The sequence below is a fragment of the Haliotis cracherodii genome, unplaced genomic scaffold, assembly GCF_022045235.1.
Source record: "Haliotis cracherodii isolate W230 unplaced genomic scaffold, xgHalCrac1.p SCAF_1, whole genome shotgun sequence".
Taxonomy (NCBI): domain Eukaryota; kingdom Metazoa; phylum Mollusca; class Gastropoda; order Lepetellida; family Haliotidae; genus Haliotis; species Haliotis cracherodii.
The window spans coordinates 84377721-84393464 of NW_027266264.1; the positions used below are offsets into that span (position 1 = coordinate 84377721).

Below are 15744 nucleotides of genomic sequence, written 5' to 3' on the forward strand. Positions count from 1 at the left end.
CTTGGCAAACAAAATAGCCAACAGAATAAATTGTTATCATGTAAGCTACACAAAATTCATGATTGTTACTTGTTACTTATAATTCCAATTTAACCATGTATTTTTCTGGCCCTATGATACAGCTATAACCTGTAATAATCATCTTTTTGTTGATAATAAAATTACACGATTATTCAATAACGAAAACGAAAATTTCGTCTGTATTGGTTTATGAAAAAAAAAAAAATGACTCATGATAATTTGTATATTTTCAAAACATTCCCCCTCCAAATGTGTCTGTGAAGCCCATTTCTGGTGTCCCCCCCCCCCCCCCCCCCCCCCCCCCCCCCCCCGTGATATTGCTGGAATAGTGCTAAAAGCGGCGTAAAACCATACTCACTCACTCACTCACTCCAAATGTGTCAGTTGTCATGGTGACCCTGGCAATCCTCCCTGATATTTTTGCATGTAATAGATGTCTGATACCATAGTATAAATTTATACTTGGATATTAATCATCAACATTATAGTAACCTTATCATTTATCAAATAGTTCAGTCCTGTCAAACGTTATTCGAGTAAGAAATCTGCAAAGCCTATCTTAGATAAGTACCTGTGATAAACAAGGCGACAGTCAGAAATAGGCAGTGTTCGGTGAGGTTGGTCACGTTGACCCGGTCATACCCTTCACCTCTGACCTGTCTGACCTAGATGTGAACCCATACTTGAACCCGGTAACGGCCTTGACATTTATCGGGAATTGAACCATTTTCTCTCGAAGGCCAAGGGTCAAATTGTGTTTTAGACGCAGCTTTCATCCACGGTAAGTCGTTTAAAACGATTTAGGTAGCTTGTATTGATCTGTAGGGTGTAATAGAGACGTGTTTTAGTCGTTTTGACTTCTGTTAGTATCGACACAGAAACGAGGTCAACCTCCTCACTCTCGCAGTCACTCCGATGCCGTGTGGGCGCACATCGTTTATTGGTGTTGATAAACAAGAGGAGACAATTTCCCAAATCTTTTAATTCAGGATCTGTTGTTATCGATTGTACCGTGTATTTCTGATACATAATCACAATGTGTTATACGTAAGGGTCACATTATGTAATTTATATCTTCCTCGGCGTATAACGAGGTATATATCTGCATTATGTGACAAGGTCTCCCGAATAGCGGCGATGTGGTCCGCCAAGCATGTTACGGTCAGGTGTGACAGTTCATTTTATACCCCTGTATAACTAAATGCCCCGTATAATATGTCAATACAGTCATATCAACGTTAAGGTTTCATTTTGTAGTTGAATAATCACACCATAACGTCCACTCTAATTATAGATACCCTTGAATGTGTAGAATATATGACACCACATGCAAAACAAGGTAAAATGCACATTATGGTAATTTTAATAATATGAATGATTAGAAAGTAGCCTTTATTAAATTTTTCCCTAAATATGTGAGTGAGTGTTTTTTATTTATTAAATTCTATCCGGTTCAAGGCCAGTCTGTTACCAGGAGGGTCGCAGTCTATACATATACATATCTAGGTAATATATGTCAGACTTTCACTCCATTCAACTTGGCCCTCACATTGAGCTAGAAATGTCAAATTCTCTGTCAAAGGTATAATTCCTGTTGATCAGCTGATTGAATATTCAGAAGCTCGTTACACCAGTAAATTAACTGCATGACTATTGTTCATCATGTTTCTTCCTGTTTCCACCTGATCACGTTACTGTATTACGAGTATTGGGAATGAAAGTAGCCACCACACTTAAAATCATTTGTTCAAGTCCTTTCATATTGTAATGTAATTCAGTGATCAAAATTGAGGGTGCTCTTTGAAATCTTCCACGGTGGAACTTAAGGCTAGGGACCTCTAAATCTGTAACGTTTAACATTTGGTTATATGACCAGGACCCCTTGACTGTCATGCTAATTTCAAACACTTTAAATATTTCATTTCTTCCATTTTATTTTTCAAGTCATTGTTTGATGCGAGTTCATCGAATGATTTCGTCACCTACAATAGTGCATTCAGTTATATTATGTATTTAGTGATGAAATACAATGTTTAAAAAACATGGAATCTAAGACTTTCATTCTACCTTAGTGACACTAAATATGTACATGGTACAAAAGATAATTCAGAAAACTAATAATACCGTATTCGACATAATAAGGGCCCAGGCCGCTCTCAAAATTAAAAATAGGGAGCTCTTATTAGAATATAATTTTGGTGAAAAAAAAACATAGTTGAAAGATAAGTATCGTGGTTTATGCTGACAGCCTGAAATGTTTATGTACGACAGATATATGTTTCCAGAATTTAATTGCCCATGATTAAGGGTGCATATAACACACAAGTGCGTTTTATACACGAATAAATAAGTCTTGTGTACATTGATCAATCGGAAGGGGGGCTAATTGAGATTGTTCACTTGCCAATATATTAGCAAATATCACAGTGGGCGCTTATTAGAGCAGGGCAGCAAAGCGACCGACCATGTGATATTCTTTGGGTGTGCCTAGGATTTTATCTAAAAATAAATATTGTCTGTGAAAATTCCTGAAAAAAAATAAATTCTTCAGACGTTTGTAAAAAAAAAGAAACTGATTGCCACAATAACTACATTGTTGCAAGGTGTTTTTAAAAAAAAAAAAAAAAAAAAAATTCAGGCTCATAGACTTAAATAAACAAATGTCTGGGTTTTCCAGCTGAAGCTGTCAGTCCCTTAGGCCCAGCCCCTCTAATATGCATTACAAAGAAATAGAACAGGGGAAGCTTTGCCAAACAATGGGACACTTGTTTCCCCTCATAGTTTTGTGTTTTCATTCCTTGGTAATGATAAAGTGTAAGACGTTTAGGTGTTATATTTCAGGGTCTGTCCTAAGTTATCCTAGGATAATTCAGCTAATCAGTTTTATGATCATTAATCCTAGGTTTTCATAATCAAATCCATATTTTGTTTGTTTGTATAAGAGATAAACCTACTGTGTTTTCAACGTACAGCTGTGTTACCTGTACATTTAACAGAGCTAAATTGAAATTAGAACTGAACATGCTATTTATCTATTCTAAGTATAACACAAACTCTTTGCAAATGTTTGTTGAGTGAGGCGGCATAGGATGAATCTATTGTTTTGAGTGGGTTGTTGATCTGAATTACAGAACAACATCTGCCTTGAAACAAAATATGCTGTTGCTTATTCTCCAGCATTTCTGTGCCACCACTACTTAAGATCACACGATAGGCATTAAAGAGCAAGTATAGTTAAAAAGATGTTTGCAGTTTTGTTGTGAATATCAATATTACTAGATACATTTAGTTAATTTCCAAAAAGGGGGCACGGGTGGCCCAGTCGTCTAAGGCGCCGCGATTCGCTGTGCAGAGTTGCGTCCCATGGGCACGCCAGAAACCTATGATCGTGGGTTCGAATCCCGGTTCGCCCAAATTATGTTTCTAGGTTTGTCGGCACCATACCCGTGCTCGTGGGTTTCACCGAAGTGGTAAACGTCTGAGACCTGCATCACTTCGGGCTCTCCTCCCACATTAAGCTGACACGCAGCGATATAACTGGAATACTGTTAAAAGCGGCGTTAAACCCAACTCACTCCCTCACTCACTAATTTAAAAAAAAATAAAAATAAAAATATTCGTAGAAAGTATTTAAATGTCATAGTGATAGTGCAGAAATAACAAGCTCTGCAATCCAGCTTCCAAAATAAACCTGTTTGGGGGCATGGCATAAGCTACTGGCGCAACGTTGACAACTGTTTTCATTGGCTGACAGGTTTGCAACGTTTGTCTATCTTGTGACACTCAGCCATTATGCATATACTTGCTGACTTGGTTGATGCATGTTATTGTATCCCAATTTCGTGGATTGATGCTCATGATATCAGTCACTGGATCGTGTGTTACAGACTCGGTTTTTTATAGACTGCCATCATATAGCTTGCATATTGCTGAGTGTGGCGTTAAACAATAATCAAACAATAATTTCTGTTAGACCTACAAAAATAACAACATTGCATACATTGATCATTGTGTGAAATGACCTTTGATCTTGACATTGTGAATAAGTAACATAGCAATTAACAGTCGGTAACTAGCATTCAATTACTAACATCCTGTTTGGGTAATAAAACACCAGCTGCACTAGACCCTATTCCACACAATTAATTCCTGTCAGGGATTAATCCCCTGAGTAAACAACTGAAGGCATCTTCAGTGTTGTTCCTAAGGTGACATAAGTTGTGGACACGGTAATCAAATAGAAGAGCAGACAGAAAAAGACATGTATTAAACCATCCAAGGCAGAAGCAGACAGACTGTTCATAGGCCTGATCATCATGATCAATAAAATTGTGTCGCGAGTCAAGCAGCCAAAACATGTTTTAACGTCCTGTAAGAGGATTCCCCCTCTTTTTCATTTAGGGGATGATTTCATGTCTCATTTTTTATTGCCTTTTTTATGCTATTTCCGATTTTCAAGTTTAATTTTGGTCGAATATTTCCAAAAGTGGCAAAACGAATATCAGAAATCAAACTGTAAACTGAACCAGGTGCTCCAAAAGGCACTGAAAAAAACAAAAATCCTTCATCAATAAAAAATAAAAGGGCATTAATCAAATTACAGACAGGACACACTAAATTAAACTCTCACCTACACAAAATCAGAAAACACCAAACAGGTAATGCCCTCATTGTAACCAATAGAAACACCTGAACTCACACTATTACACTGCACACACCGCCACCAACACAGAACAGCCCTCAAATCCACAATAATCTGTAACAACCAAATGTATCTTGCAACACTTCTAAACCCACTAAACAACCTATAAAACTTCAAAGCATTAGGCATTATCCTAATTAAAACAGTTGAGATTGCTCAACTGGTGATTGTTCATCAAGGGAGTGCAACACTGTGGCCACATGGAGGTTGCAGAGATTCAAAATCCGCTTGGATTGTCTGCTGCCTCAAATTGTAGGACAGTAGTCCACAGCTACACAACAGAAATGCATGCATTAAATGAAAAACTAAAATGTATAAAAACAGCATGTGTAAAATACCCAATGAAGCTTTTTCAGCATGCATTCAAAGGAGCTAATTCCCGAAACACAATTACGAACTAATTTACTTTCCGAGTCAAGCCTATATATTTATATATTTATAAACATCTGAAGCATTATTTCATTTTTTTTAAATATCATGGTACAACATTTATACTAAGTTATCTTATAATAATTAGATCTACATCAAGTGCTTTTATGAGTTATCATGGTGTAATATTTATACACCATTTCATATCATGGTACAACATTTATACTAAGTTATCTTATAATAATTAGATCTACATCAAGTGCTTTTATGAGTTATCATGGTGTAGATCTAATTATTATAAGATAACTTAGTATAAATGTTGTACCATGATATAAATCTTAAAATGTTCACTACTTTTGGGAAAACCCAATAGAGTGATGAATAGAGGAGTGAAAAAATATTGGTTACCCAATGAAAAATGTAGTAACCTAATTAAAATAGAAACCCTAGAGTATAAACTCAATTCTTCAAAAAGTTATCTGGAGCTCTGATAGTCACATAGAACAATCTAGGTGCCAGTGGAGCCCTTAGCATGTAGTAAGTCACGTGTAAAATATGGGCCATTTAGTTGTGGGGAGAGAGGTTCTGAAGGGTTAGGTCATAAAAAATAATACACATTTGGGGAGTGTCAAGAAAAAAATGGATATATTTTATACAATATTTAGTGCTTTTGCATTTTGTCTTTTTGGGGAGGGTCATGAAAACGTTATGGACGATTAATTTCAGTACATAGTGCATAACAAACCTCTGATGGATGTGGGGTGGTCGGGTAGCCTAGTGGTTAAAGCGTTCGCTTGCCACGCCGAAGACCTGGGTTCGATTCCCGACATGGGTACAATGTGTGAAGCCCATTTCTGGTGTCCCCCGCCGTGATGTTGCTGGAATATTGCTAAAAGTGGCGTAAAACCATACTCACTCACTCACTCTGATGGATGTTGAGGCAGACTGAGAACGGATGATATGATGTGTTCAACTGAGAATGGATGATGTGATGTGTTCAACTGAGAACGGATGATATGATGTGTTCAACTGAGAACGGATGATGTGATGTGTTCAACTGAGAATGGATGATGTGATGTGTTCAACTGAGAACGGATGATGTGATGTGTTCAACTGAGAATGGATGATGTGATGTGTTCAGCTGAGAATGGATGATGTGATGTGTTCAACTGAGAACGGATGATGTGTTCAACTGAGAACGGATGATATGATGTGTTCAACTGAGAACGGATGATATGATGTGTTCAACTGAGAACGGATGATGTGATGTGTTCAACTGAGAACGGATGATGTGATGTGTTCAACTGAGAACGGATGATATGATGTGTTCAACTGAGAACGGATGATATGATGTGTTCAACTGAGAACGGATGATATGATGTGTTCAACTGAGAACGGATGATGTGATGTGTTCAACTGAGAACGGATGATGTGATGTGTTCAACTGAGAACGGATGATGTGATGTGTTCAACTGAGAACGGATGATGTGATGTGTTCAACTGAGAATGGATGTTGAGAATGGAGGTTGTTGTAGACTGAAAATAGATGTTGTGTTAAAATGAGAATCTGGTTAGTAGGTAAAAACCAAATTCAGTTAAGAACATGGTTAGTGCTATATCTCGCTTATAAAATGTGTCACTGTGCGCCAGATACACATGTTGTGAATACAACCCCACTCTGTCGATGTCCACAGCAGGTTGTCTTGCTGCAGACCACCCCACTTGGCAGACGTCTGACATGTAGATCAGCTGCAGACCACCCCACTTGGCAGACGTCTGACTTGTAGATCAGCTGCAGACCACCCCACTTGGCAGACGTCTGACATGTAGATCAGCTGCAGACCACCCCACTTGGCAGACGTCTGACATGTAGATCAGCTGCAGACCACCCCACTTGGCAGACGTCTGACATGTAGATCAGCTGCAGGCCACCCCACTTGGCAGACGTCTGACATGTAGATCAGCTGCAGGCCACCCCACTTGCCAGACGTCTGACATGTAGGTCAGCTGCAGACCACCCCACTTGGCAGACGTCTGACATGTAGATCAGCTGCAGACCATCCCACTTGGCAGACGTCTGACTTGTAGATCAGCTTCAGGCATGCGTTGATGGTTGTACATGGCTCTTTGAAGCCTGAAGGCTGTCAGTAACGCTTGCACGCAAACCCTGGATCCACTCATGTATCTATACCATGTCAGAAATAACAAACATCAGAATGATGTGCAAGAATGGTGTGACTTTATAGAAATAATATACATATTTGTTGTAAAATACATATAAACTGACACTTTGGTATTTCAGAAACACGATATCTTATTTCTTTATCAAGTCTGTTCATGTGCAAATATCTATAAAACTATAAAACGTGAATGTCCGAGAATAAGCAGTCTAGATTATCTGCCAAAACAGATTGGGCCTTAAGGGCAAAATAGAGGTTAAGATTATATGAATGGATCACTGAAAATCAGTGATGGTGCCAGTGGTCGCCCCAAGTCCTGAATTGGTCGCCTCAATAAGTTAAAGGTAATAATGATAGGTGTTTACTATTCCCAGAAGTTCCATGAGCATGTGTTTGTGAGAAGTAATATATCTATGGTTGCTCTTCCTATGGCATGCTTGATTTTCATGATATTGTTTGTAATTTGCATTGTATTTCCATAGTCAGTCATAGAGTTTCAGTGAATTGAAAATCGAAAAATTATTAAAATGAAACATGACAGGCGAGTGTTGCTCACCAGGTATTTTGTGTGTGAGCTGAAAGCATCGTGAGGTAATCTTGAGCCATCACGTTGGAAAAGTGGTTGTTAAAATGTTTCCTACTGACATGATTAATAAGCTTTGTACATGTTGTTGTGTGGTCTGTTTTATGTAAGATGTCATCTTCCTGAGGCAAGGGAGTTAACTGACCATAAAAGTCCTGTTTCCACCTTTGCCTCACTAGACTGGTATTATGGAGTTATATTTTGGCTGGACTAATGAGTCTATGCATAGTCCAATCAAAATCGCTTAACGAAAATCAACGTCCAGTTCGTAAACTGCTGTGCAGATTTCGGTCGATTTCAGTTGCAGAATTTGCAAAGTATGTGTACGGTCAACTTAACGTCAACTAATATTTTCCAAATCTTTTCAAGTTTTTAATCAAGTTGTTCACGTGACTTGCTGTTGTTCGTGAAGTCACCTTTTATTACAATACATGTCTTGATTATCGATCAGGATGCAACTATTTTGTTTGAAAAAATGCAAGTTATATCAGAGGTGGAATCTGATTGGTCATTAGAAGGGTATCTCTCTCCTATTGACCATAACTATTGAAGGGACATAACTCGAAATAGTCACTGGATCAAACCCAGAAATTCCGGCCTAGTTCGGCAAGGGTGGAAACTGGACTTTTGCAGTCAGTTAACTCCCTTGCCTTGGGAAGACGATGGGAGAACATTCTGCATTAGGATGTATGTTTCTAAGAAAAAGACACAAAAACAGCTGATCTTAGAACATGTAATAATTGCTGTTTCTTTTGTTTTCTTTGCCAGGTAGTGACGTGTAATAACAGGATGGGCTGCAATCCTATTCTCGGTAGACGTTGGAGATGGTGATGTGGTGTGTCCTTGTCTCTACCTACCATGAATAATCAGATGGACAAAGCTAGGCAACCACACAGTGTAAACATTAGCTGGTGAGGAAAACCACATCAGATGGAAATATGCCTTCAAGAAGATAAACATGATATTAAAACTACCGAAAATAGATCTAGAAGCTTGAGTTAGTATCCTTGAAACAACAGCACAAGGAGTAACAGTTTCCAATACATACAAACTTCAAAAGTCTGGATATAGGTGTTGGAATATCTGTAGATGTGTTCAATGCCAATCGATTCTGATGAAAGATGGGGGAGAACATGAATATAAAGATTGAAACTTTTGAAGCAAACATTGAAGATTTTATGGGTAGCAGAGGAGGAGCAGGACCTGCTCCTGATGGTTGGCAAGCAGAAACGGCATTGGACACGGAGAGGTTTCATCACAACTTCTTCTCCTCTGGACAAGCTTCATACATCCTTTCAGAAGGACATTACAGTTCAGATCCAGGTGCAAGTGAAAAAATTGAAAGTACCGAGGACATTTCTGAGGATTCTCAAGATAAAGACTGGAAAGTATCTTACCTGGACTATCAGGTTGACTCTGATGAGGAGGAAATTGAGACTGCTTCTGACAGAGATCTGGACCCCGACTATGACAAGAGTCCAGATCCTGATTGGGATGATGGTGACAGTTGGGACAGTGATTACAAACATGGATCAAGAAGTGCAAGGAGGAAAAGGAGTTTTAGAGGAAGGGGAAGGGGGAGGGGGAGGGGAAGGAGCAGAGACACCTGTCAAAGCAGGATTGACAGACTCAAGTACAGTCTCAGAGAGGTAGATGTTGTGAGCTTTGCATCAAATGTTAAGGGAGGAAAAGACATCAGCAACCTTCATTCTCTTGTAGCGAAAGGCATGTTTGGACAATATAGGAAGCTACTCAGGCAGGATGTTACTGATAAGGTAAAGAAAGAAAGCGATGAAACTCTGAGGAAGACAGTTAAGAATGTTTTAAGTGGAAGAAACCTATTGCCATCTCTGTGCAGTTCAGATATTTCTCCAGCCACAGTCAAGTCAGTAGCCAACATACTGCATGAAGACAATGCCTTGGAAGAGTCTGTTCAATCATCTGTGGTCAGTGGATCTCATCCAAGTGCAAGTCTGCTCCTCCAGTCATTAATCAGAACTGTTCAGGATAAGGATCCAGGAAAGAATGACTTTCCTTTACAGTCATCAAATAGTAGCACAACCAGTGTGGCATCAGTTAGCACTGATGGTGGCAAGCAGAATCTGGAGGGAATCTCTGGGCGGTCATTCCTCCTTCTGCAGCACATTGCTCTGCAGGAACACCAGAAGAAACAACGATCAGGCTCTTTTTTATCTTTCACTCGGTTCCTTTCTCCAAATGCCTACAGCTCCTCTAATGGAGGCAGTGTGTTGAAGTCCATGCTCACTGAAGATCTAGGGTCTACATCTGATGTCACAAATCAAAGAACTGATACAAGATTGTTGAGGAAAATGTTGGAGACAACTTATGTTCCTCCTAATGAAACATCATGTGAAGGATCTGCACTGTCTAAATTCACTGATGAAAAGAGAGAAACGAAAAGACCGCTCTCTTTGGAGACATTTGAAGGCTACACTGTGTATGTAGATCAAGCAACTTCAGATGATGACGTTGATGATGGTGATCTTGATGATGATGACAAAGATGGAAGTGAGTGCCAGCAGATCCTTGAGGAACCTGATGTGGAGATGGTCAATATAAAGACTGAACCTGTGTCTCCAAGGCGTAGGTATACAGCTGAGAGTTCTCCACAGATCATACCAATTCCAATAATGCAGATTAAGCCGGAACCTCTGTCACCCAAGACAGGGGCTGAGGATGACAGCTTAGCTACACAAGAAACTCCATCCAGGGAATGTGAAGACTCTGATTCAGTTTATGATCAAAACATAAGAATAAAGAAGGAACCTGACCTCCATTCAACTGAGGAAAGCAAAGAAGACGAGGAAGATAGCCATTCACAGCCTGAAGGATTCCACCATGCCAGGTTAGATTCAGCAGGGACTCACCATGTGGAACAATCATCAGATCTTGCACTTGGCAGCCCTTTGGAAACGATGCAGGTCAAGTCTGAACCATTCTCTCCCATGTTACCAACACCACAAGATCCTTGGACAAACAGCTGTCATGGTGAAGCTTCACCAAATATATCAAAGAATATTTCAAAAATACAGTCTTCAGATATTCCTAACTTAAATTTGCGCTCTTTGTTGGTGAATGATGAGACCACATTAAAATCAATGCTGAAGCAAAGGACACAATATAGTGATAATCAGTCCACGAACAATGTAGATTTTCAAAATTTCTTGAAACCCAAACAGGGAAGACCACATTATGAGCAAACCCTAAGTCAAAAGATAGCTGCTTTGAAGAAGGAGGTTACCTCTGAAGGTGGTACCAATGGGCCAAGAGATGACAGTGGATCTGAATTTGAAGTTTCAGCATCAACATTTCTGCAGTCTTTGAGCAGACTCTCTTCCTCCTCTTCTGGCAATAAGGACACCATTCTCCGCGGACTGATGGAGGTTAAAGCTTCCACAAATTTAGACAGTCCTAGTCATTCATATAACACAAGACATAAAAGAAAACATCAGGATTTAAGCCTTCTTGGTGAAGACCAGGGTACTCCATCAGTTAAACAGGAGAGTTCAGCCTCCAACTATGATCTCAGGGATTCAGCAGAAGCGGTCCCACTGAACCAGTTTGAGTCAATGTCGCAGGCAATAAATCATGATAGAGCTAATGTAGATGGACTACAGGAGTTAGACATGTGTGAAAGTCTGAGTCGGAACGTCAACTCTTGCAGCCAACAACTGCTCAACATCATCAAGAGTGTAGGAGCTTCAAAGGTTTCAGAGGAACCCAAGAAACAAAATGTTACAATTTTACAATCTATGCTTAATTGTGTCAATGAAGGAGAGAACTCTGAGCCATTTGCAAAAACGCCAAAGATGTCAGGACTTTTGGACACAACTACCAGTACAATTGGAATAGGATCCACAAATTTTCTAAGTCAGAGTCACATTTCACCCCAAGTCCAAAGAAGCCATTCCCAGGTCCGAACTGCTAAACAGGTCAGTAAATTCAGAATGATAAGACCCAAACCCTTTACTATCGGAACTTCAACCCAAACACAAATGGCATCACTTAGGATTGGCCTCAGGAAAAGGCGAAGCAGATCTGCTGACAAGTCTTCCTTCCGTGATGTTGGTTCAGGTGTATCTGCTCTGCCAACAGAATGTCCCTATCAGTGTAGACTTTGTGGCAGTGCATTCAGATCTACATCTCTCTTGGAAGAACACATGCATGTCCATTTTGGGTCCATGCCCTTTGGATGCAGCATCTGTCCACAGTCGTTCATGACGGCCAAGGAGCTGGAGGACCACACGAAGGTCCATGTGAGCAAGCTGTCTCCTGCTGTAGTGTACAAGTGCACTGTGTGTGGAGATGTGTTTGATACTAAGAGGGAACATAATGAGCATCGAATTACCCATGAGACCATCCAACAGTTTCAGTCCAAAGACCTCAAGAAACAGCGAGGTTCACAGCATGTTACTGATCAGGTTCACAAGTTGAAGGATGTTCATACATGTAAACAATGTGGGGAAGTTTTTCACGATATTCACAAGTATGTCCTTCATGTTGACCAACACAATGGATGGTATAAGTGTGAGAAGTGTGACAAAGTGTTGGTGTCGAAGGATGAATTCCAGGGGCATATTCTCAACTGTTCGGGGCAGAACTACATCTGTAGTGAGTGTGGAAAGTCCTTTATGCGCAAGGTGGAGTTGAATTACCACATCATGTTTCTGCACAAGCAACAGAGTGTGACGTGTGGCGTGTGTAGGGCGGTGTTCTGCTATGAGTCCCACCTGGAGGAGCATGAGCTGGAGCAGCATTCCAGTGAACTCCAGATGATGTTGCAGGGGGAGTCCTCCCAACAGCCCAACACTGTGGGGGATTTATCCACGGAAAATGGTTGCAAGATATCGGACAGTCTATCTTTGTCTGTTCAGCGTTCCTCAGGATCAGTGGCCATCTCAGACTTCTCGGTTCAGTGTATGTCGGAACCAGCTGAGTCAGAAGTGTTAACAATATCTGATAGTGAGTAGTGGCCTTTGGTACTGGTGGTGGCTTGTCATGCAGAGAACTTGATTCAGCTTTCAACATTGTATACTTCATGCTTGGATGGAATGATTCATCGATAGTATAATAACTGGTATAATTTCTGTTGAGTGGGGATGCAAACTTAAATATACTGGACTTCCCATAATCATCTCTGGCGATTTATAGAAATCTAGAAAGTGCACCAGGGGATTATGACCATTATGAGGTTTGCCCATGTTATTGACCAATATTGACCAACTGTGTGGATACCTGATAAAGGTGTTGTTAACCTCGACCCTGATTCTATCCAACTTCTTTCCAACTTCAAGACCGACACAAGTTGAGGAAACATGTATTTCAATTTGCATTCATTTTGTGTTCACAAGAATCTAATTGTATCATTGTGATCAATATACTTCTGTTGTTTTATTACGCAGTAGTCTGGTGATGCTTTGAACTCTGCTAATAGTGTTGTAATATCCTTACAAGTGGTAAGCACCTGGTTAAATGACCAAAGAGCTAACTGCCATGATTACACTTATTATGGCTTTACTAGCAATGTTGACTTTGCTATAAGCTGAACTTTAGCTAAGGCAGTTTAGCATGTTCAGGGCACAGTGGTAAATGCCGCCACCATGAGAGACAAATGTTATTGTATTGGAAGTGGTGCTTGTCTTATATGTAACCATGGTAATGACGGAACGATGTGGCATATTAGTTTTGATTGTATTACTAGGTTTGCTGGTATCAATCATCAGTATTAATCATTTGATAATCAAAATTCCTCTCATTTGTTCCAGTTGATATTGTTTTTCCCGGTGTTATTGAAATTGATGATGTTAATGTGATATTTATGAAGTTTTATTGTCTATATATCTAATCTACACATCGACTGTATATAATGGCTACAATGAACAGCTTCCTAAGTATTTATTCGACAACATATTGTCTCGGACATGTGTAACAGGACAGTATATTTTAGGACCTGCATATCAGGAGCTGTGTATAGTGGGACCCATCTTCCTGAGGCAAGGGAATTAACTGACTACAAGAGTCCAGTTTCCACCCTTGCCAAACTAGGCTGGAGTTTTGTTTTGCCTGGACTAACAAGTCTATGCACAGTCCAATCAAAATCGCTCAACGAACTAGACACGGATTTCAACATGCATATTTTGGCGAACTGCAGGATTTGCAAAGCATATGTACCCATAAATACATGTTGACAGATATTTTGCAAATCTTTTCATGTTTTTCATTAAGGTGTTCAAGTGTTTTGATGCACTTTGCAAGGTAAGGCCCGTTTTATTACAATATAGATCGCCTTGACTGGGCACTAGCCATTGTGCTTGAAGCAATTGCTAGCGATATGAGAGGTGCCATCTCATTTGTCAATAGGAGGGATATAGAAGGGACTCCTAATAGCCACTGGTGGTGCTAGGATCGAGCCTTGACATTTCATCGTCGATCGGCAAGGGTGGAAACTGGGCTTTTATGGTCAGTTGGAGCCCTTGCCTCGGGAAGATGAGTGGGATCTGTATAGGTCCGGTGTTGAGCAGGTGCCCCTGTTGTGGCACCAGCAGGAGGTGAGAGTGGATGGTGCTTGGACTGCAGGCCTTCACAAGACACAGGAATCCTGCTTATTTGTTTCAGTTTTCTTCCTATCTTTTCTTACTTGACACAATATATTATTATCAGTTTGTAACAGCTCCCACAAAAACATCAATTGCTTAATTAGGAGCTAGGAAACCTGTAGATTTTGTGCACAGCGTGAGGTCTGAAATGTTAAGTTTAGCCTGGTTATATCTACAGGTAACCCAGCTCGTTTCAAACAACAGAATTTTCGTAATGGTGACTGTAACTTGAATTGACTCTTCATGACTGAAATAAAATCATTTCTGCCTCTTCTTTATTATCTATTATTGTTTAGTCCCTTCAATTCATGTATGGCTCGCTATAGTGAGCTTGCGACTCTCAAATAAATATGCATTGAGTCATGATGACTCCCAGTCTGCATCCTGTGTTCAAGGCTGGTGAAACTCTGTTGTGGCCCAGCATCATGTTTCCTCCCAGAGTCGTCCCCACCTCTGTGGCAGCATTCCATCAGGGTTTTGTTTCAACCAGTGGTCAGCCTCGCTGACTTGGTGGATGCATGTCATCGTATCCCAATTGCGTTGATTGATGCCATGATTTCAATCACTGGATTGTCTGGTCGAGACTGAATTATTTTCTGAACACCATCTTATAGCTGGAATATTGGTGAGTGCAGTGTTAAACAACAAACAAACCAGCATGATGCTGCTAGCGTGTCTCCGCCCAGAGTCATCCCCACCTCTGTGGCAGCGTTCTATCTGTGTGCCATTAAGAGTATCTGTCAGTTGAGTGAGTGAGTTGGGTTTAACACTGCATTTAACAGTATTCCAGTTATATCACGGTGTGTCAGCTTAATGTGGGAGGAAAGCCCAAACTGATGCAGGTCTCAGACGTTTGCCACTTTGGTGAAACCCACGATAAGGGTATGGTGCTGACAAACCTAGAAACATAATCGGGGCGAACCCGGATTCGAAACACACAATCATAGGTATCTGGCGCATAGGTTTCAAGGGACGCAACTCTGCACAGTGAATCGCTGCGCCTGACACGACTGGGCCACCTGTGGCCCCCTTACTGTCAGTTGAGTAGTTGGTCACAATGTGACTGACATTATTTTCATGTTGATGGAGAGGTTTTCATGTAAGGCTGCAATGAAAAAGTTATGTGGTTTTCAACTCTTTCCATCTGATTTGATAAACATGATTTTGTGTAACCCCGGACCTTAGGGGCTCCGGGCGCACGCTCTACCACTAGACCAGGGAGACTGTCCTGTTCACAAATGACAACATCGGTGTAGTTACAGGCGATACAGG

At 40.4% G+C, this 15744-nt stretch overlaps 1 protein-coding gene across 2 annotated transcripts; it reads left to right on the plus strand.

Annotated features, from left to right (window-relative positions):
* Nucleotides 1–717: 717 nt before the first annotated feature.
* Nucleotides 718–14410, plus strand: LOC139469912 (uncharacterized). 2 transcript variants are annotated; one of them, XM_071252274.1, is made up of 2 exons: nucleotides 718–802; nucleotides 8624–14410. In XM_071252274.1, exon 2 carries the CDS (start codon nucleotides 8977–8979, stop codon nucleotides 12844–12846), a length of 3870 nt encoding a protein of 1289 aa, XP_071108375.1. In that variant the 5' UTR covers nucleotides 718–802; nucleotides 8624–8976; the 3' UTR covers nucleotides 12847–14410. The 2 variants fall into 2 exon arrangements, with proteins under 2 accessions (XP_071108375.1, XP_071108367.1); XM_071252266.1 differs by lacking the exon at nucleotides 718–802 and adding an exon at nucleotides 7538–7616.
* Nucleotides 14411–15744: the final 1334 nt, after the last annotated feature.